The sequence below is a fragment of the Melanerpes formicivorus genome, unplaced genomic scaffold, assembly GCF_026170545.1.
Source record: "Melanerpes formicivorus ecotype bairdi unplaced genomic scaffold, bMelFor1.0.p_v2 SCAF_19, whole genome shotgun sequence".
Classification (NCBI taxonomy): Eukaryota; Metazoa; Chordata; class Aves; order Piciformes; family Picidae; genus Melanerpes; species Melanerpes formicivorus.
The window spans coordinates 1,817,614-1,838,330 of NW_027142371.1; the positions used below are offsets into that span (position 1 = coordinate 1,817,614).

Consider the following 20,717-nt stretch of genomic DNA (forward strand, 5'->3'; position numbering starts at 1 on the left):
GAAGGCAAAGGATCACAGAACCAGAGACTAGGTTTGGTTGGGAAAGCCCTTTAAGATCATTGCGTCCAACAGTTAACCTATCCCTGCTCAATCACCACGGAACCATCTCCCTCAGCAGCGCATCTCCATGGCTTCCAAATCCCCCCAGGGATGGGGGCTCCATCACTGCCTCGGGCAGGCTGTTCCAAGGCTTGACAGCCTGTCTGGGGAAAGGATTGTTGCTTCTGTCCAACCTAAACCCCACTTGGCACAACTTGAAGCAATCTCCTCCCATCCTACCCCCTATTCCACGGGAGCACAGAGCGACCCTCACCTGGCACCACTCCAGGCCCTGCTCCACTCCAGCCTTTAGCTAGGGGTCCTGCAGCTCCCGGGGCACCCCCAGCAGGGCTCTCCCGGCGCCTGCGCTGTGCCTGGGCACCGCTGCTGCAGGGGCTGCTGCTGCAGGGGCTGCTGCTGCAGGGGATGCCGCTGCAGGGGATGCCGCTGCAGGGGATGCTGCTGCTGCTGCAGGGGATGCTGCTGCAGGGGATGCTGGCGCAGGGGATGCTGCTGCAGGGGATGCCGCTGCAGGGGATGCCGGCGCAGGGGATGCTGCTGCTGCAGGGGATGCCGGTGCAGGGGATGCCGGTGCAGGGGATGCTGCTGCAGGGGATGCTGCTGCAGGGGATGCCGCTGCTGCAGGGGATGCCGCTGCTGCAGAGGATGCTGCTGCTGCAGGGGATGCTGCTGCTGCAGGGGATGCTGCTGCTGCAGGGGATGCTACTGCTGCAGGGGATGCCGCTGCTGCAGGGGATGCTGCTGCTGCAGGGGATGCTACTGCTGCAGGGGATGCCGGTGCAGGGGATGCCGCTGCAGGGGATGCTGCTGCTGCAGGGGATGCCACTGCAGGGGATGCTGCCACTGGGGCTGCCGATGCTGGGGGGGGGGGGGGGGTGCCGAGCACTGCTCGCGTCTGGCGTCACCCCCTGACGTCACACCACCGTCTGACGCGCGCCTCGCGCACGCTCGCTGCCGACTCCTTCTCCTCGCTTCTGACTCCGCCCCCGGCCCGCCGCACGGGCTCGCGGAGCGTCACTCCCTGCGCTGATAGGTCGGCTGCGCCGCCAATCCGCCTCCAGGGCGGGGCGAGGACGAGCAGCCTGTCCAATCGGCGGGCGGCAGGCGGGGCGGGCTGCCGCGGCGGGAGCAGGTAGGGGGCGGCGGGGGCTGCTCCGGGCCCCGGGCTGCCCTCGGGGGCCGTGGCGCAACCAGGGGCTGGGGGTGGGTCAGTTCCCATCGGGGCTGGGACCCGACTGTCCCCCAGGTGGCGCTGACCAGGGGGTGTCGTGACCCATCCTGCCGCGCCGCGGGTGTCCTGCACGTCCCCGCCGGCGGCCAGCTGCGGCCTCGGGCCCCGCGCTCTGTTGGGCTGGCAGCCGAGGCTGGGCCGGGCTGGGCTCTACTCAGCCGGAGGAGGCCGCGGGCTCGGCGCGGGGTGTGGAGGTGCCTTGCTGCGGTGCGGAGCCCGTGCGCAGCCCCCGCCGCGGAGCCCGAGGCGAGCCGCGGCCGCCCGCCCCCCCGAGCCGCCGTCCGGCAGAGCGGAAGGGGCCAGGCTGCCTGCCGGGCTGCGGGGGCCGGGCTCCGGGCTCGGGGGGGTGATTGCTGTCGTGTCTCCTCAGCGCCGGCCATGGCTGCGCCGTGGGAAGACGTGCTGCGGGACACGCCGGCCATGCGGGAGGCGGCGGCCCTGGCCGTGGACGCGGCGCTCCTGCAGGGAGTGTTGATGCGGACCGAGGGCGAGCCCAACGCCTCGGATGTAAGTGCCAGAGCGCAGTCACGGGACGTGCTCGGTCCTGGCCAGGCTGTGAGTCAGCAAAGCTGCCAGCCCGGCCTTTGCCAGCCCTCGGCAGCCGGCCCCTCTTTGCCGTGGGCACCCAGCTGCCTGCCTGAAGCGTGGCCTCCCCCCGCAGACCGGGGGTGCCCCGTCCCGGTGATCAGCACATCTCCCCAGGGCACAGCCCTGCTAGCTGCAAGGGCTTGGACTAGGCGACCTTCAGGGGTCCCTTCCAACCCAAACCAGTGTGCAATACAGTTCCCCTTTTCCAAGGACAGAGCTTTGGAGAGGTTTGGGAAGTTGCCAGGAGCCCTGTGTGTGCAGCGGTGGGAGCTCATCCCCCTCACCCTCTCACCACCCTTTGAACCAGGGCAGTACCTTGGAGAGGCCTCTGGTTTGGCATGCTTCCAGCTGCAAGTCAACCTTTGGCCCTGTACCTGCAACGAGGTGACAGGGACAGGGGTGGCTGATCTCTGGCAGCTGGTGGGGGGCCCAACCTCTTGGAGTGGGATGCCATGAGGGGTTTCAGAGGAAGCACCCCAGTGCAAGAGGGTGGGACACCAGCAAGGGCAGGTCCCTGTGGAGCCTGGGGGCAGGCAGCTGCATTGAGAGCTGGCAGAAGTGCAAGGAGGGAGCTCACCACCACCACTGGGGCTACTTCTTGATGTCAACTCCATGATCAGGTCAGGGCTCTGAGGGAACCCCAGAGGTTGGGAGGAGAGGCCAAATACACTGCTGGTGTTCCCTGTGTCATGTAAAGGTGAGGGTGAATTGTGAACTTCTATCTGGTGCTTTCAGGGTGGCCCTGTCCCTGAGCTGTGGGGGGAGCCAGGGGTCTGGAATCACCCCTGGGAGTCAATGAGCAGGCCTCAAAGGAGTCAGCTAATGGCCAAAACGTGGCAGGTTCAGCTTCTCTCTGAAACTAGGAGAGACAGTGCTCTGGAGACAGTGCTCTGCAGTTCAGGTGGAAACAGAGCATCACTCAGAGGAAAGAGCAACCCCTTGTACCAGTGTAGGTTGGGGACTGACCTGCTGAAGAGCAGTGAAGGGGAAAAGGGCCTGGGGATCCTGGTGGATGTAAGGTTGACCATGAGGCAGCAATGTGCTCCTGTGGCTGGGAGGGCCAATGGTACCCTGGGTTGTATTAGAGGGGCTGTGGTCAGTAGGCTGAGAGAGGTTCTCCTCCCTCTCTATTCTGCCCTGCTGAGGCCATACCTGCAGTATTGTGTCCAGTTCTGGGCCCCTCAGTTCAAGGACCTCAGGGAGCTGCTTGGGAGAGTCCGGCACAGAGCCACAAAGATGATGGAGTGGAACACCCTCCTCATGAGGGGAGGCTTAGGGGAGCTGAGGGCTCTGTAGCTTGGAGAGGAGGAGCCTGAGGGTGTTGATAAAGATGTGCAGGGTGAGTGCCAAGAGGCTGGAGCCAGGCTCTGCTGGGTGCTGCCCAATGCCAGCACAAGGGGCAGTGGTGGAAGCTGAGGCAGAGGAAGCTCCATGGAGGGAGAATTATTTCCCTGTGAGGCTGACAGAACCCTGGAAGAGGCTGCCCAGGGGGGTTGTGGAGTCTCCCTCTGTGGAGACACTCAAGACCTGCCTGGGTGAGTTCCTGTGTGAGCTGGTATGGGTCAGGGGGGTTGGTCTGGATGATCTCTCGAGGCCCCTTCCTGCCCCTGACACTGTGCAGCCCTCTCTCCAGCCCAGCCCTGCAGCAGCCGCTGCACGACGGACAGCTGGTAAAGCAGAGCCCTCAGAAGCCAGGGTGGAGGCCGTGGGTCTGTCCAGGGTGTGCTGGGGAGGCTCCAGCCTTCAGGCAAGCAGAGGAGGCTCCTCTCCAGCCCTGCTGACAGTGCCTGCTGTGCTGCTGTGTCCCTGCTCGCAGGTGGTGAACTTCGCTCCCTTCACGCTGCTGCCGTCCCCCGTGCCGCGCGCCCTGTTCGAGCAGGCCTACGCTGTCCAGCAGGACTTCAACCTGCTGGTGGATGCCATCAGCCAAAACAAGGAGTTCCTGGAGCGTACCCTGGCCAGGTAAGTCTGGCACCTTGCATTTGACTTCAGATGCAGAGCATTTGTCCCCTGTCAGGCGTTGCTGTCTTCGAGCCAAGGCAAGCCAACTGCCTCCTGTGCTGCAGTCCTTCAGGTCTGGGCCTTTTGGGGTCTCCTTGGGCCCCAGAAGATGGGACATGTGGCCCACTCTCAAGAGTTACCTTTGCCAGTGTTTCAAGGCTGTGAATAATTGCTTGTGAGCTTATAGGCCCCTGGGCTTTAAATTCAAGCTGCTGGAGTCCTGGGGCCTGGATGCAGCGGTCTCTTCTAGTCTCATGTGGAATCTTCCTGTGCTGCCCACAGTTAGGAAGAGAAGCTGTATTCCCCTGGCACACCTACCTCTGGTCAGGCATCCCCTGCTCTCCCAGCCCTGCTGTTGGGGTTGACCCACAAGCTCTGAGTGCTGGAGGACTCCTCTGCTCTGGCTGCTGGACTGTGCTGGATTTATCTGTGGCTGCTGCCCTGTGCTGGAGCAGTCAGCCCTGATTGTGGCCTCCATACTCTGCAGGGCTGATGCTTCCCCAAAGCCCTTTTCCCTTCCTGCCTGTCTGTGCAGGTGCTGCTGGCTCTGTGGCACTGGGACAGAGCAAAGGAGCCTTTTCCAGCATCCTTCTTCCCTGCCCATGGCTGGGGGGTTGGAACTAGATGATGCTTGAGGTGCCTTCCTACCCTAACAGTTCTCTGATTGTTGTCTTGCTGTCTGACCCCTCAAAGCTATTTTAATACCTGGCTGCAGCCAGAGCTTGTGTGGGCAAGCTTGTGCCTGTGGTTAGGGAATGCCTGGGGCTTGTGTGCATCTGGGCTCCTGCCCTGTGCTGCCTCCTGTGTTGTGTCTTGGGGCAGATGCTTGGAGGTGCTGCTCAGAGGAGAAGCCACACCTGCTCTAGCAGGGCTACTGAAGCACCACAGTGGGATTTGGAGCCCCACAGGCCAGGAGGGGCTTGATGCAGCTTCTTCTCTGAGCTGTGTGTGTGCAGGCACAGAGAGCCTTCTCATTTCTTTCCTGCAGCATTCAGCCAGGTTTATTTGCTTTTGCTTGTCCTGTCTCTGCCCTGCAGATGAAGGTCAGCCCAGCACAGAGGGGGCTGCTCTGCAGGGTGGCTGTGCTGGGCACACTGTGCTTGTGTCATGGCCATGCACTGTGGTCCTGGCTGAAGAGTGCATTCATGGTGAGGTGCTCAGCAGGGCCTGGTCTAGCCCCAGCCCTGCTCCTGGGGAGGTTTGTTTCTGGAGAGGGATGAATTTCCTTGCCCCAGGGGACTGACCTGGCCTCTCTTTCTCTCTAGCACCATCAAGGTAGATGACTTCACAGCTCGACTCTTCAGAATCCACACCCAAGTCTTGGAGGAAGGCTTGGCCCAGGTACTGTGGCAGGAGCTGCTGGCAGCTGTGCCCCTCTGCATGGTGGGGGGCATTGCCTGGCCTCTGCCAGCTTGCTGCTGTGAGCTGTCTCCTAGTCAGGCTGGTCACTCTGCATGGCAATGTCACAGTTACAGCCTGAGAGCTCAGGACCTGGAGGTGGTCAAGAGGGGATTGGAGGTGGCACTTGGAGCCATGGTCTGGTAGCCATGAGGTGTTGGGTGACAGGTTGGACTGGATGATCTTTGAGGTCCTTTCCAACCTTGTTGATTGTGTGGTTCTACTCTATGATGCTATGACCCTGCCCTGTGTGACAGCCCTGCCCTTTGCTTAGTGCTGCTAGAAACAGGCCTTGGCTGGGAAGATTTAGTGTGGTTGCTCTTCATCCTCTGGGACCCTCAGGAGAGCCCAAGCACAAGTTGCCATGGGTTGGAAAAGACCCCCCCCCCCAAGGAGCTGTGCAGGCCAGGCTGTCCCTGCAGGAGCTCCTTTACTCCCATCAGTGCTGTTGACTCCTCTGCAGTGCTGTGGGGGCCCCAGGCAAGGGCCAGGCCTCCTCTTGTAGAGACTTTGATCAAAATGGATCTGCTCCAGGAGGGTTTTGAAGCAAGGTCATCATGAATAGTCATCATAGGAGGGTGTGGGTTGGAAGGGACCTTAAAGCTCATCCAGTTCCAACCCTCCTGCCATGGGCAGGGACACCTCTCACCAGCACAGCTTGCTCAAGGCCTCATCCAGCCTGGCCTTGAGCACCTCCAGGGAGGGGGACATCAGCAACCTCCCTGGGCAACCTGTGCCAGTGTCTCCCCACCCCCACTGTCAGGATTTTCTTCCTAATCTCCCCTCCTCAAGGTTCTGTCCACTGCCTGTCCCTCCCAGCCCTGCTCAGAAGTCCCTCCCCAGCTCCCCTTCAGGTCCTGGAAGGCTGCCCTAAGGTCTCCTTGGAGCCTTCTCTTCTCTAGGCTAAACAGCCCCAGGTCTCTCAGCCTGTGCCCAGGAGGGCCCAGGAGGCTGTCAGTTGAAGGCAGGAGGAGCAGGCCCCTCAGCTGCCCTGCCTGTCAGGCTGTGTTTCTAGGCATCAACCGCTCTGACTACATGTTTGACTGCGGGCCGGGCGGCGCGGCGGCCCTCCGGCAGATCGAGATCAACACCATTGCTGCCAGCTTTGGAGGCCTCACCTCCCACACCCTGCCTGTCCACCAGTAAGGGAGCTGCTCTGGCCCCTGCAGCAGCCGTCTGCCTGCTCCCCAGCCCCCTCCCCGGCTCAGCCTGGGCGCTGTCTCGGCCTTCCCAGCTCGCTTTGTTCCACAGGAGGGTGCTGAAGGTGCTGGGGAAGTCCAAGGAGGCCTCACAGCTGCTGCCCAACAACCCATCCGAAGGGCTGGCCCTGGGCATTGCCAAAGCCTGGGAGCTCTATGGCTCTCCAAGGTGAGGAGGGGCTGGGGGCTGGGCTGTCTTATTCCCTCCACCCAGGGACACACAGGTTTGGGTTCAGGTTGTGCTGTCTGGAGGAGGTCTGTTTGCCTGGCAGGCTGCTCTGGCACAGCCTGTGGCAGGCTGGGGAGAGCAGTGTGGTTGTCTTAGAGGTGCAGAGGGGCTCTAAAGCAGCTGTGTGCTTCAGCAGCTCAGCTTTTCCTCCTGCCCCACACTGGTTGGTAGTTCCCCAGGGTCAGTGCTGCGCTGCTTCCTGAGCCTTAGGAGCTCTGGGGAGAATGAGCAGAAGCAGTGCAGGAGGCCTGAATCAGAGCAAGAGCAAGAGCTGGTGGTCCTGGGTGCCTGTGGGGGGTTCCTGGGCTTAATGGTGTGCTTGGTATCCCCTGCAGTGCTGTGGTGATGTTCCTGGTGGAGGAAGTCCAGAGGAACATCTTTGACCAGCGCTGTGTGGAGAATGAGCTGTGGAACAGGTAAAGGCTGGGCAGGGGAGGAGGTGGCACAGTGGTGGGAGTGGGGAGCAGAGCAAAGCAGAGCAAAGCTGCCAGACCATAGAATGACAGAGTGGTTTGGGTGGGAAGGGACCTGTAAAGGTTGTCTAGTCCAACCCCCCACTGCAGGGAACATCCTCAGCTACATCAGGTTGCTCAGAGCCCCAACCAACCTGGCCTGCAGTGGTCCCAGGGATGGGGCTTCTACCCTGGGCAGCCTGCTCCAGATCATGGTGATCCCCTGAGGGCAGCCAGTGGGCACAGGGTGGTGGCAGGAGTGTAGCAGCAGGTCAGGGAAAGATGGAGGTGTGCAGGATCTGTTTGCTTTTGGCTTGGTCACCTGCTGAAGGACAAAGGCAAAACATGCTGGGGGCATGTCTGGGTATGGGACAGGGCAGCCTTTGTCTTGGACTTCTCTCTGTTATGGAGCTCTTTTTTGTCCCTTCCATGGCCTCCTGCACAGCCTCAGCACAAACCTTTGTCTCCTCAGCAGCCTCCCAAAGCCTCTCAGCAGCTCTTGGCTGGAAATGCCAGTGGCTATCCAAGCCTCTCTTCTCCAGCACTGATTCCTTGCTGGGCTTTGTGCCTCTGTAGTTCTCAGAGCTGCACCAGTGGTAGCTTGGCTGGGGGCCACATCTCTTGGAGGAGACAGTGCTGAGCAGAGCAGGGGCAGTGAGGGTCCTGCCACATCTCTTAGAGACAGTGCTGAGCAGAGCAGGGTCAGTGAGGGTCATAGTATCAGTCAGGGTTGGAAGGGACCACAAGGATCATCTACTTCCAACCCCCCTGCCATGGGCAGGGACACCCCACACTAGATCAGCCTGGCCAGAGACTCATCCAGCCTGGGCTTAAACACCTCCAGGGACAGGGCCCCAACCACCTCCCTGGACAACCCATTCCAGGGCTTCACCACTCTCATGGGGAAGAACTTCCTCCTCACCTCCAGCCTGAATCTCCCCACCTCCAGCTTCATTCCATTCCCCCTAGTCCTATCACTCCCTGAGATCCTGAGCAGTCCCTCCCCAGCCTTCCTGGAGCCCCCTTCAGATACTGGAAGGCCACAATGAGGTCACCTCAGAGCCTTCTCTTCTGCAGACTGAACAGCCCCAACTCCTTCAGTCTGTCCTCACAGGAGAGGTGCTCCAGCCCTCTGCTTATCCTTGTGGCCCTTCTCTGGACACCTTCCAGCACCTCCAGATCCCTCTTGTCATAGGGGCTCCAGAACTGGAGGCAGTACTCCAGGTGGGGTCTCACCAGAGCCACATCTCTTAGAGACAGTGCTGAGCAGAGCAGGGTCAGTGAGGGTCCTGCCACATCCCTTAGAGGAAACAGTGCTGAGCAGAGCAGGGTCTGTGAGGGTCCTGCTTGCTCTCTGACCTTGGATTTGGCACAGGGTACTGCATAAAACCTTCATTAATGAGACTTCCAACCCAGTGGGGACAATCTGGGCAGAGTAAGGAAGGTGGCAGTGGAGTAAAAGACTGGGAGGAGGAGGAGGAGGAGGTGTTTTGGTGGGGTCTAGCCCCGAGGCAGTGCTGGAGCAGAGGGAGGTGCCTCCAGATCAGCAAGGCCACACTGCCGCTGTGTGGAGGGCTCCCGGTAATGCCCGAAGGAGGTAGAGCATGCAGGAGATCTCTTCTCTGTCTGCAGCTCTTGGCTTTGAAGCCATCAGTGAGGGAAGCTGTTGAGTAGGGATCAAAAAGCCCCCCAAACCCAACAACCAAACACTGACTTAGGAAAACTTCAGGAGGTGAAAGCTGAGGCTGGAGAAATCCAGGCTGGAGGCCACAGGATGGGTGCTGAAAACAGGGATTGCTTTGGCCTGTGGATTCCTCTGGCTGTGGAACAAAGCCTGAGGTTATCTGGGGCAGAGCCCACAGCTCCTCCTTGCTGCAGCCAGCAGTTTTCCCTGGGCTCTGTGGCTGTGGCCAGGCTGCTGACTCTGCTGCTCTCTGCACAGGAACATCAGGGTCATCAGGAGGCGATTCAGGGACGTGTTTGCCAAGGGCTCCCTGGGTGAAGGCAGGAGGCTGTACATGTGAGTATGAGCCAGGCTGTGCCTCCTGGCTGGCTGAGGAGCATCTGCAGCACCTCAGCTGGTGGGACTCTCTGGGTGTCACTTGTGACTTCCTGAGAGAGCAGCTCTCTTCCATGCTCCTGGCTGCTGCTGCTTCCCCTCGGAGCTGAGGTGGCTCTGTTTGGGCAGTGGTGAGGTTTTGCACCTACAAATATCATTTCCCTCCTTGAGGCCACAGCCTTCAGAGCTCTGTAGGCTCTTGCCTTGCTCCACACACATCTGCTGTGAAATGGCTGATTCAGAGGCTTCCAGAGCCATTCCAGAGCCCACGTGAGGCTCTGCTGCTGGGAGCTGGGCTGGGCTGCCAGCACTGAGGAGGAAGCACAACACCTCTGGGGTGTCTCTTGGGTTTGAATGGCTTGCTTGCTCCCTGTGGAGACCAGGGCCTGTGGGTCACAGACTCCAAGTGCTGGTAGTTGATCCTGACCATGATCATAGAATTGGCAGGGCTGGAAGGGACCTCAAGGCTCAGCCAGTGCCAACCCCCCTGCCATGGCCAGGGACACCTCACAGCACAGCAGGTTGCTCACAGCCACAACCAGCCTGGCCTTAAAATCCTCCAGGTATGAGGCTTCCACCACCTCCCTGGGCAACCTGTGCCAGTCTCTCACCACCCTCATGGGGAAGAGCTTCTTCCTCATACCCACTCTGAATCTATCCACCCAGTTTTGCTCCATTCCAGTCCTGTCACTGCCCAACACCCTCAAAAGTCCCTCCCCAGCTTTCTTGGAGCCCCCTTCAGATCCTGGAGAGCCCCAGCAAGGTCTCCTGGGAGCCTTCTGGATGTTTGCCATGTTCCCAGGGCAGTGTGCTGGGAGCTGTGCAAGCCCCCAGGGAGGCACATCCCCATGCTGATGTTTGTTGCTGTGGTCAGACTCATTTTGCCATGGACCCATTAAGGTTGGGAAGGCCCTCTGAGGCCATCACGTCCAACCTTCTGCCTGGCACCTCCATGACTGCTAGACCACGTCCCAAAGTGCCACATCTACTCTTTGCTTGAGCACCTGCAGGGGTGGTGACTCCTCCACCTCCCTGGGCAGCCTGGTCCAGGGCCTGACCACTCTTTCAGCACAGACATTTTTCCTGATGTCCAACCTAAACCTCCTCTCCTGCAGCTTGAGGCCATTTCCCTTCATCCTGTTGCTAGTTGCTTGGGAGGAAAAGCCAACACCAGCCTCACTAGGACCTCCTTTTAGGTAGCTGTGGAGAGCAGTGAGGTCTCTCAGCCTCCTTCAGGCTAAACACCCCTAGCTCCCTCAGCCTCTCCTCACCAGACCTGCTTTCCAAACCCCTCATCAGCTTTCTTGCCCTTCCCTGGTTTGACCTTTGGTGCCTGTGCTGTCTGTCATGAGTGAATGCATTTGTCACCACCACACAGCAAAGGGGAAGATGCATCCACTGCCCCCCCAGCTCCCTCTTTCTGCCCCCAGCTCCCTCTTTCTGCCCCCAGCTCCCTCTTTCTGCCCCCAGCTCCCTCTTTCTGCCCCCAGCTCCCCCCAGCTCCCTCTTCTTTCTGCCCCCAGCTCCCTCTTCTTTCTGCCCCCAGCTCCCTCTTCTTTCTGCCCCCAGCTCCCTCTTCTTTCTGCCCCCAGCTCCCTCTTCTTTCTGCCCCCAGCTCCCTCTTCTTTCTGCCCCCAGCTCCCTCTTCTTTCTGCCCCCAGCTCCCTCTTCTTTCTGCCCCCAGCTCCCTCTTCTTTCTCCCCCCAGCTCCCCCTAGCTCTCTTTCTCCCCCCAGCTCCCCCTAGCTCTCTTTCTCCCCCCAGCTCCCCCTAGCTCTCTTTCTCCCCCCAGCTCCCCCTAGCTCTCTTTCTCCCCCCAGCTCCCCCTAGCTCTCTTTCTCCCCCCAGCTCCCCCTAGCTCTCTTTCTCCCCCCAGCTCCCTCTTTCTCCCCCAGCTCCCCCTCCCCCCAGCCTGGCTGCCAGCAGTCCCTGTGCTGCATCCCCTGCCCATGGCACACAGTTTGTGTGGCCAGAGCTTGGGTGTGTGGTGCTGCAGGTGTTCTGCTGGCCCTGCCCTGCCCTGGCAGGATGTTTTGGGGCCTGTGCAGGCTGTTGAGTCCATGTCCTGCCTTGAAGTGCCCACAGAGGAGGATCCAGTTCCCTCCCAACTTCCAGAGTGGGCCAGGCCTGGCTCCTGGTGTAAAAAGCCTTTCAGATTTAGGTTCTTGCCTCCCTGCTGGGCTGGGTGCCTGCATGATTGAGACTTTGGTTAGGGTTGAAGCCAGGTGTCAGCTGCCTGTGTCTCAAGACAGGACAAACCAGCTGGGGCTTGGTGGAGAGGAGCCAGCAGCCCTCTGGCAGAGGCAGCCAGGAGCAGAACAGCCCAGGAGGCCAGGGAGTAGGACCAGACACTGAAATGTGCTGCCAGCTGACACTGCTGCAGCCCTCTCAGTGCTGGGGGCTTTGGGCAGGGGCTGGCTTGGTTCCTGACTGCTTCTGGCCTCTGTTGCAGGGATGGCCAGGAGGTAGCTGTGGTGTACTACAGGGAGGGCTACGTGCCAAAGAACTACGACCAGCAGGTCAGTCCTGGCCTCTGCTCCTGGCAGCTGCCCACACTGTGGCCTAGCCCAGCAAGGCTGAAACCTCCTGGGGGCATCTGCCCTGTCCTAGGTGGGGTTAGTCCTTCCCTGGGGGGCTGCTGGCACTGGCAGGCTGAAACCACAACACACATGGGTGGCCCTGGTGCTTGTGCAGTGAGAGCAAGGAGAGACTTTGCTGCAGCAGCAGGACGTGGGGCCCTCTTACTGCAGCACTGAACTCATTCTGCACAGCCTGGCTTGTCCTGTCCAGGGCGAGAGCTGTTGCACAGACACAGCCTGTCCTGTCTTGGGCTGCAGAGAGCAATAGACCAGGCCAAGTCTTGCTGCTACCAGCAGGGGGCAGCACTAGGGCGCGGGGAGGAGGCGGGGAAGGGGCGGAAGGGGAGCGGGGACGAGGAGGAGAAGGGGAGCGGGGACGAGGAGGGGAAGGGGAGCGGGGACGAGAAAGGGAAGGGGAGCGGGGACGAGGAGGGGAAGGGGAGCGGGGACGAGGAGGAGAAGGGGAGCGGGGCCGAGGAGGGGGAAAGGGGCGGGGCCGAGGAGGGGAAGGGGAGCGGGGCCGAGGCGGGGAAGGGGCAGGGGGATGAGAAGGAGAAGGGGCGCGGGGAGGAGCTGGGGAGGGAGCGCAGGCAAAGGCAGTGGTAGGAGGTCCCTCTGTGCCTTGCTTGTCTCCGGAGTGCTCTTCCCAGCCCTCTGTCCCTGCCTGGCAGAGGAAGGAGACAAACCTGGTGTCAGTCACCGAGCAGAGCAAACCTTGGGGGCGTTTCTGTGACTCTTGGCTGCTCTCTTCCTGTCTCAGAACTGGGAGGCAAGGCTGTTGCTGGAGAGATCGAGGGCAGTCAAGTGCCCAGACATTGCCACCCAGCTGGCAGGCACCAAGAAGGTCCAGCAGGAGCTGAGCAGGCCTGGCACACTGGAGAGCTTGCTGCCTGGCCGTCCTGAGGCTGTGGCTCGCATCAGAGCTACCTTTGCTGGGCTCTACTCCCTGGACATGGTGAGTGTGAGCTGGGCAGGAGCAGGAGCCAGCAGGCACAGGCCTGCTTGGCCTGCAGGAGGCTTCTCTTTGGTTAAGAAGCTGAGAGGGCTTTGTTGGGGTCCCTGGGGGATGCTCTCAGCCCTGCTCAGAGGAGTCTGTCAGGGAGCCCCTGCTCCTGCCTGAGGCTTTGCTGTTGCCATCCTCCCCTGCTAGGGTGCAGAGGGTGACAAGATAGCCGCCGCTGCCATCGCTGACCCTGACCGCTTTGTGCTGAAGCCACAGCGAGAAGGTGGAGGTAGGAGCTGGGCTGGGCCTGGCAGGGTTCACTCTGTGCTGCCTCCAGGGGAGGCAGGAGCTCTGTGATGGATCAAAGGGGGCTTGGCTCCGTGCTGCTTTAGCCGTGGGGAGCAGTCATGCCGCTCAGGCAGTGCTGCTGCTGGAGGAGCTCCCCCAGGCCCCAGGGCTGGGCTGTGGGGAGGCAAAAGCTGAGGCGGTTTGGGCTGCTGGGTCTAAAGGCTTCTGCCCTGCTGGGAAGTGTTTGACTTGTTGGTTTTGTTGTCAGGGAACAATCTCTATGGTGAAGAGCTCAGGCAGGTCCTGGAGAAGATCAGAGACAGCCCTGAGAGAACCTCCTACATCTTGATGGACAAGATCAAGCCACAGCCAGCACTGAATTACCTGCTGAGGGCTCACAGCCCCCTGCGGCTCTCTGAGTGCATCTCGGAGCTTGGCATTTTTGGTGTCTATGTCAGGTGAGAAATGTGCTCCTGCTGTGGGTGGTCCCTGCTCCAGCAGCACTTGGGTTGGGAGCCTTTGCCCTCTGCACTGAGCACAGCAGCCCTGCAGGTGCCTCTGGGGCAGAGGTCACCGTTCGGTCTCTGCCCGTTAGCAGCTCGCCGAGCACCGTTCAGATGCTGAGCTCCTGCTTCGCATCTTCCACCACAAGAGCTGATGGAACACCACAGAGCTGCTGCTGGTGGTTGCTGGTGTGGTGGCCATGTGGAGCTGCTCTGTCTCCATCCCTGATTTCAGGGAGCACTTCTCAGGCTCTGGATGCAGCCCAGATGCTTTGCTGAAGCTCTGGCGATCCCAGAAGTAGCTGAAGGCTTGATGCAGTTGTGTTCATCCCCACATAGCTGCTGCTGCTTTGGTTAAAGCCCTCCCAGGCCCACAGGAACTTCTCCAGAGCTTACAGATTCAAGTCCTCCTCAAACAATGTGCTCTGGCAGGGTGCAGAGCCTGGCACTGCCTGGGTGCAGAGGGCTCAGCTTGCTGTGCTGCAGGCACAAAATGGGCACAGCTCTGCTGTCACAGAGCCCCCTGGCATCAGCCCTGGGGCCGTCACTGGCAGGTGACCCAGGCTGTGCTGTGGCAGGGACATGACTGACTGAGATGCCAGCAGGGTTGTGCTGTGCAGGTGCTGAGCTGCCCCTCTCTTTGCAGGCAGGGCAAGGAGATGGTGATGAACACAGCCCCTGGGCACCTGCTGCGGACCAAGGCCGTGGAGCACGCGGACGGTGGGGTGGCAGCGGGGGTGGCGGTGCTGGACACCCCTTACCTGGTGTGAGGAGGCACTGCCCCCTCCCCCCCACCTCCCTGCTGCCCCCAGAGCTGCTCTGCCACGGGGATGTTCTCCTGAGGGAGTGCTTGCCAAGGCCTGACCTGCTGGGGACTGAGGGACTGCGTGGGCACAACTGTGCCGGCGTCCCGCTGCCAGCTCCAGCTTCTCCACACTTCCTGCTGCAGGAAGGGAACTCTCTTGCTTGGCCTGCCCAGGAGGCCCTGCTCTCTGCATCTCCCAGCTGTCACCAACCAGGACTGCACAGGTCTGGCTGTTCCCTTGGGGCCTGCCTGCAGGTACCCCAAAGCTGAAGGGTGATGTGCCCCAGCAGGCAGCCACGCTGGTGCCAGGGCCCTGCTCCCTGCTGCTCCATTACTCCTGGAGACACAAACCCAAGGCCTGGGGAGGAGAAGGGTGGATGAGTAACAGCCTTCAGCTGGGGGGTTTGTGGCCCTGTGCCTTGGGGCTTTGGAGGTTTAAAGTTGAGCCCAGCTCCATGTGCCCATGGCCCCTCCAGCCCTCCTCCAGGTGCTGCTGCTGCCCTGATCTCCACTTTTCCCTGTGCCTGAGGATCCTCAGGGGTCCTGCACAAGGACAGCTGCCCTGGTGTAGCTTGCCCAAGGGCCTCTTGTTGGCTTGTGCCTTGCCCAGCTCCTGTGGACTGGGTGCTCATCCCAGACAGTGCCTCTGCCACAGAGGGCAGGCAGCACCGCAGGACAAATCTGGCAGCCACCTTCTCACCAAGGAGGGCACTGTCTGCTCCCACTGCCTCCTGCAGCCTTGTCCAGCAGCTCCTCTGAACTAGCACAAGAATCCCTCACAGTGTTGGTGGCAGAGCCCTTTGTGAGGGCAAGTTGGAGCCTTGTCCCAGCCAGCCTGCCACTAACCCCCCAGTCCCTGAGGGACTGTCCCAGTGCATCCCACTGAGTAGCTCCTGCCTGTTGTGCTGCTGCATGTACAGCCCAGGGGATGTCAGGGACTCCTGACCTTGCTAAGAGCCCTGCTGGGACATGGGGCAGGCTGAAAGTGGGAGCTTCCTGATGAGGAAGCAAAGGAATTGCAGGAGAGGCTGAGTGGGTGCAGCCCTGGCTGCCAAGCTCTCTGCTCAGGGACCAGCATCAGCAGTGGCTGAGAGCTGTCTGCTGCCAGGTTTCATGACCAGTGGGAGCAGTGCAGCAGGGAGGCACATGGAGGGGCTTAGGCTCTCCTTCCCATGGGCTTTTGCCTTGTCCTCCAGCCCCTCTGCCCCCTCAGCTGAGCAGTTCCAGGGGAAACACAAGAGTTGCCCCTTGCTGGCAGTGCCCCAGCTCTGCCCTTCCCCTGACACCAGTGTGAGGCAGCCCCAGGCCACTGCTGGAGAATGCTGCCTGAGGGCCCCTTGCTGCCCTGGGCCAGCCCTTCCCCCTGGGGGAGGTCTGCAGGTGTGGCTGGTTCTGGGGGTCCCTGGGGCCTGTTTTGGTTGGGGGGTGTTGATTACCCTCAGCCAGAGATTAAAAGGTATGTGCAATCTGAAGGCTCCCTGTGCCAGTTTGTCTGAGCCCAGCTGCACAGGGGAGGTGTTCTCCTCCCAGGCCAGGCAGGGCCCTTCACGTGGGGACAGCTCAAGCCTGGGCCCAGGCTCTGTAGCACTGCTGGGGATGTGTCCTCCCACTCAGCTGCACAGCCTTGGCCCAGCAGCACCGGTGGCTGAGGCCTGCCAGGCAAGAGGCTCCAGCAGGAAAAGCTCTCAGCCTGCAGCTGTGAGTGGTTTGCTGGGGCAGGAGGTTAGCTGTGGCTGGGAGGAGGACACTGGGACAGGCCCCCTGAGCTACTGGTGAAGAGGAGGGTGGTGCCTGGTGGAGGTCAGGGAGCTATGAACAGCCCCAAGCTTCCTTGGCTGCTTACCAGCCTCCCTGGCACTGGTCCTGCCTGGGGGCTGCTGACAGGCAGGTGTCACACTGGCTCCAGCTTTCCTTGGCCTTAGCTGGCTGCAGCCCAGAGAGAGACAGGCAGAGGCTCCAGCCCTGGAGCCAGCACAGAGCAGCAGCAGACTCAGAGCCTGTAACTCCCCAGCCCTGGAGAAGCTTCAGAAGGGCAGGAAGCTGCTCCTTCCCAAAAGCCCACCCCAGTGGTGGCACAGCAGGCCCACCAGCTGAGCACCCCTCTGTCCCCCAGAGCCAGTGCCCCCCTGGGCATGCTCTCAGCCTGCTGCTCTTTTGTTTCCTTGAATTTTATTCCCTTTTGCATAAAACTTGAGCTGTTTCCAGTCCCCTGCACAGCACAGATGAAGGGGAACAGAGGAGGAGAGGTGATGCAGGAATCCTTGTCAAGGAGGTGGCACAATCCACTGGTACAGAGCCATGGGGGGGCATGTGGGACACTGGCACATGCTTGAGGTCACAGAGCACAGCCAAGTGCTGTGCCAGTCGGAGCAGCAGGTAAGAAGTGAGGCTTGGGACTTGGACAGCAGCCCACCCAGGTCAGCTCTGTGGGCAAAGCCTGGAGCTTGGCACTCACCCACCCAGCTGCTGCAGCAAGTCTGAGAGCCCAGTTCTGCTTTGGTTTAAGTGCAAAACCCCCAACAGGTCACATGCAGTTGTCTCACACACACAGGGAGGGATCAGGTCCAGCCCAACCCAGGGCTGGAGGTCAATAGAACTCAGTTCAAGAATGGCTTTGGCAGTGCCCTGGTGGGGGTGAGGCTGTTGGGCTAGAGGTTTGGGGGTTTGCCCTGCCAGATTTAAGCAAAAGCTACCTTGAAATATCTTAAACCCTCTTTTCCTGGCAGGAAAGCATCACCTAGGAGTGCCACAGCCCTGCCTGCCCCTGCTTGCTCTGCTGGAGCAGCGGGGGGGGTGTGTGATAGCCCAGAGCCTGCCCTGCTGGCAGTGGGGAAAGGTCTCTGCATGGCTTTGACTCTCCTCCCTCCTTTGGTGTCCACCACCCCCTCCTGTCTGAGGACACTTCTGAGTTCAGCTGTGAGTGGGGGGAAGCAGAGCCCTGTGGAGCAGGTCAGACCAAAACTTGTCCTCCTAGACCATGGCTCCCTACCATGTCCATGGTGCCAGGACCCTGCTGGGCAAACCACAGCAGGCAGAAGGAAGAGCTCTTGGTAACAAATAGCTCCAAAGCTCCTCAAAGCTTCCTGGAGCTCTGCCCTACCCCCTCACAGGCCAGGAGCCCTCTGCTAGCAACAGGCTTGGGTGGTGGATGCCCAACTCAACCTCAGCCACTCAGTTCTGGGAGCCTGGCCCTCAGTTGTCCTGCAGCTTGCAGCACTCCAAGCACAGATGCAGCTTTGCAGGCCTGGGAGCAGTGGCAACTGCCCCTGCCCTGCCTGCCCCCCGTGACTCCAGCACCACTTCCCCTCCCACCCCACTGCTCCTCCCACCAGGGCCCCTCGGCAACATCGAGTTAGTAATTAACACCCCCCCAGGAAAGACAATTACAGCTCAAGAAGGAGGTGCTGCACAGGGAGAAGCCCCTCTGCACGAGGGGGAGCCTCAGCTGGAGGAGGGCCAGCTGGAGCAGCACGCAGGGGCTCCTCCAAGGCAGGGACAGGGCAGTGAGACACAGGCTCTGCCTCGCCCTGATGTTTGTACATTCAGCTCGGGAGCTGCAGCTTCCCTCCCGGGGCAGCCCTGGAAGGGACGACTGCTGCTGCCACCACAGTTCTGCTGGGCAGGGGCAGGCCCTGCTGCTACTGTTTAGTGTCACATCTGTTGTTGAAAAGGTGTTTGATGACACCTGGGTTTGCCAAGGTGGAGATGTCCCCCAGCTCCTGGTCGTTTTGGGCAATCTTCCTTAGGATCCTCCTGGTGATCTTTCCTGGAACGACAGGAGCAGGAGTAAAGGGCACAGCTGGGCCAGCAGAAGCTGCAGCTAACCAGGGGGGAGCCTTTGCCAGCACTGGAGCAGGCTGCTCAGAGAGCTGGAGGGGTCTCCATCTCTGGAGCCATGCCAAACCCTCCTGGACATGTTCCTGTGTCACCCTCTCTAGGTGAAGCTGCCTTGGCAGGGGGCTTGGACTCCATCTCCAGAGGTCCCTTCCAAACCCTCTGATTTTGTGTGTGACAGGGAGGGGAAGCAGCAGTCAGGGACAGCTCTGCACCCTCAGCAGGAGTGGTGAGTGCCCAGAGCTGCAGCATCCTGCTTGCCCTGAGGTTGCTCCCCCCTGGATTGCAGAGTCCCTGGGCAAGCAGCTTAGGGCTGGTTTCCTCCCCCAGGCAGGAAGCAGCCCTGGTCCCAGCACTGTGCCTGGGCCTTACCTGAGCGGGTCTTGGGCAGGCTGGGAGCATACTGGATGTAATCAGGGGTTGCTATGGGCCCAATTTTCTCTCTGACTGCAAAAGAGAGGAGAGAGTTTCACTGCAGGAACTGGCAGGTGCCACACATGTCCTCTGCAGACAGGATGACCAAAGTGAGCCAGGCAGAGCTCAGCTCTTGGGGAGCCTGGCAGCAGTGCTGCAGGCTGCTGGAGGAGCAGGCAGCAGGACCTGCCATGCCAAGGGGGCTATAAAAACATCCTCCCAAAGGCAAAGGCACTCAGTTCTTCAGCCTCTCCCTCAAGAGACCTCTACAGTGGTTACACCAACCCCCATTACCATTTTGACAGAGCACTTAGGTTCACTGCTGGGGTCCTACAGAGGAGGAGGAGCTGCCATGGGTCTGTTTCGTGGCTGAATGTTGCAGCCTGTTGTGCCAATGGAAGATGTCCCTTGAGACCAGGGCACAAACAGGCAGAGCACTGCCCCAGAGCTCCCCAACAGTCCTCAGCAAATCAAAATCCAGCTGGGAGAGCAGTGGGAGCTGTGTCCAGACAGGAGAGCCCTGCTGCAAACAAAAGCCAGCTGGGTGCCCCAGTCCTTCACCTGGGTGCCCCAGTTCTTCACCTGGGTGCCAGCTACCAAGAGGCAGAGCTGGCACCACAGGAGCAGCCAAGGACTGGCAGAGCTCATTTGAGTCTTCACCAGCCACGTTCTCTTCTTCAGAGGGGACACCTTGTCACAGCTGTCCAGGCTGCATTCCCAGCCCACAGGCACCCAAAGCCCTTAGCCCCTCCATCACCTGCCCAGCCCTCTCCCAAGCAGTTTGCTGTTGCTACCTTGCTTCTTCAGCTCCTCTGCCAGCTTCTTGCTGAACTCGTGGCCATCCCTCAGGGTCACGAAGCAGTAGAGGCTCTCCCCTTTCAGGGGGTGGGGGTGGCTGACCACCGCAGCCTCGGAGATGGCAGAGTGCTCCAGCAAGGCCGACTCCACCTCTGCGGTGCTCAGCAGGTGGCCTGGAAGCCAGGAGGAACAATGTTCTACACAGCCGCGGGGGGCTGGGGTCCTGCAGCCTCCCGGAGCCGGGAGGAAGAGCTCTGCAGGTGTACAGGGCCCTAAGCTGCAGGTTTGAGAGCACCGATTCCATCTGCTGGAGGACAGACCCCAGCTGGAGAGGGGAAGTCCTTCAGCAGAGCAGGGGCTGAGCTGCCCTTGCTGCTGGCCCTGGAGCAAGGCAACTCCCTTGCTGCTCTCCCTCCCACCTTTGGCTACTTCCTGCACCAGCCCAGGGGCTGCTGACAGCCACGGGATTAAACAGGGCACAGGCTGAGCAGGAGCTGGGTTGGGCAAGAGGAGAGCTGCCTGTGAGGCCAGGATGGTGCAGAGGAGGAAGAGGCTGGGTCTGCAGAGCCCAGGAGCCAGCCCTGCCATGCACTGCTGCAGCTCAGCACCGTGGGGCAGTGGAACCCCTCACACCTCAGGGCTGGGGCACAAAGCACTCCTGCACACCTCTGCTGCTCTACCCTGGGCCAGAGAGCCACGGGAAGGTGAGGAGCTCCCAGAAAGGGCAGTTGGTGGAGCACCAAGCACTGCTGGTGAGATGAAAGGATCAGGTCTGACCCAGAGCTCAGTACAGCAGCTCCTGCAGGGCCACGAAGATGAGGGCTGCAGCACCTCTCCTATGAGAGCAGACTGAAGGAGTTAGGGCTGTTCAGGCTGGAGAAGAGAAGGCTCCCAGGTGACCTCATTGTGGCCTTCCAGGATCTGAAGGGGGCTCCAAGAAAGCTGGGGAGGGACTTGTGAGGGTGTCAGGGAGTGATAGGACTGGGGGGATGGAGCAAAACTAGAAGTGGGGAGATTGAGCTTGGATGTTAGGAATAAGTTGTTGCCCATGAGGGTGGTGAGAGACTGGCACAGGCTGCCCAGGGAGGTGGTGGAAGCCTCCTGCCTGGAGGTGTTTGCAGCCAGGCTGGATGTGGCTGTGAGCAACCTGCTGTGGTGTGAGGTGTCCCTGGCCATGGCAGGGGGGTTGGGACTGGCTGAGCCTTGAGGTCCCTTTCAACCCTGACAATTCTGTGGTTCTATGATCTGTGGGTGACAACCTCCAGGAAGGGGGAGAGGGGGCTATAAAATACAGTGTATGGAAAATGGCAGGCAGGGAAACAGCTGAATCTCAAAGA

At 60.6% G+C, this 20,717-nt stretch overlaps 2 protein-coding genes across 4 annotated transcripts in view; one reads left to right on the top strand and one right to left on the bottom strand.

Annotated features, from left to right (window-relative positions):
- Positions 1-1,146: 1,146 nt before the first annotated feature.
- GSS (glutathione synthetase) lies at positions 1,147-15,806 on the top strand. Its single transcript, XM_068149772.1, has 13 exons — positions 1,147-1,192; positions 1,662-1,798; positions 3,696-3,841; positions 5,146-5,221; positions 6,281-6,420; positions 6,530-6,646; positions 7,042-7,122; positions 9,101-9,178; positions 11,669-11,735; positions 12,556-12,750; positions 12,946-13,027; positions 13,295-13,484; positions 14,176-15,806. The coding sequence occupies exons 2-13, from the start codon at positions 1,670-1,672 to the stop codon at positions 14,297-14,299; spliced, it is 1,425 nt and encodes a 474-aa protein (XP_068005873.1). The 5' UTR covers positions 1,147-1,192; positions 1,662-1,669; the 3' UTR covers positions 14,300-15,806.
- Positions 15,807-16,486: 680 nt separating this feature from the next.
- Positions 16,487-20,717, bottom strand: part of ACSS2 (acyl-CoA synthetase short chain family member 2) — a 42,580-nt gene continuing 38,349 nt past the window's right edge. For all 3 annotated transcript variants that reach the window (XM_068149779.1, XM_068149777.1, XM_068149778.1), the window contains 3 exons: positions 19,377-19,553; positions 18,541-18,615; positions 16,487-18,100 (listed from right to left, as the gene is read on the bottom strand). In XM_068149779.1, the coding sequence (XP_068005880.1) occupies positions 17,973-18,100; positions 18,541-18,615; positions 19,377-19,553 (380 nt within the window). In that variant the 3' untranslated portion in view covers positions 16,487-17,972. The remainder of the gene's footprint in view (positions 18,101-18,540; positions 18,616-19,376; positions 19,554-20,717) is intronic.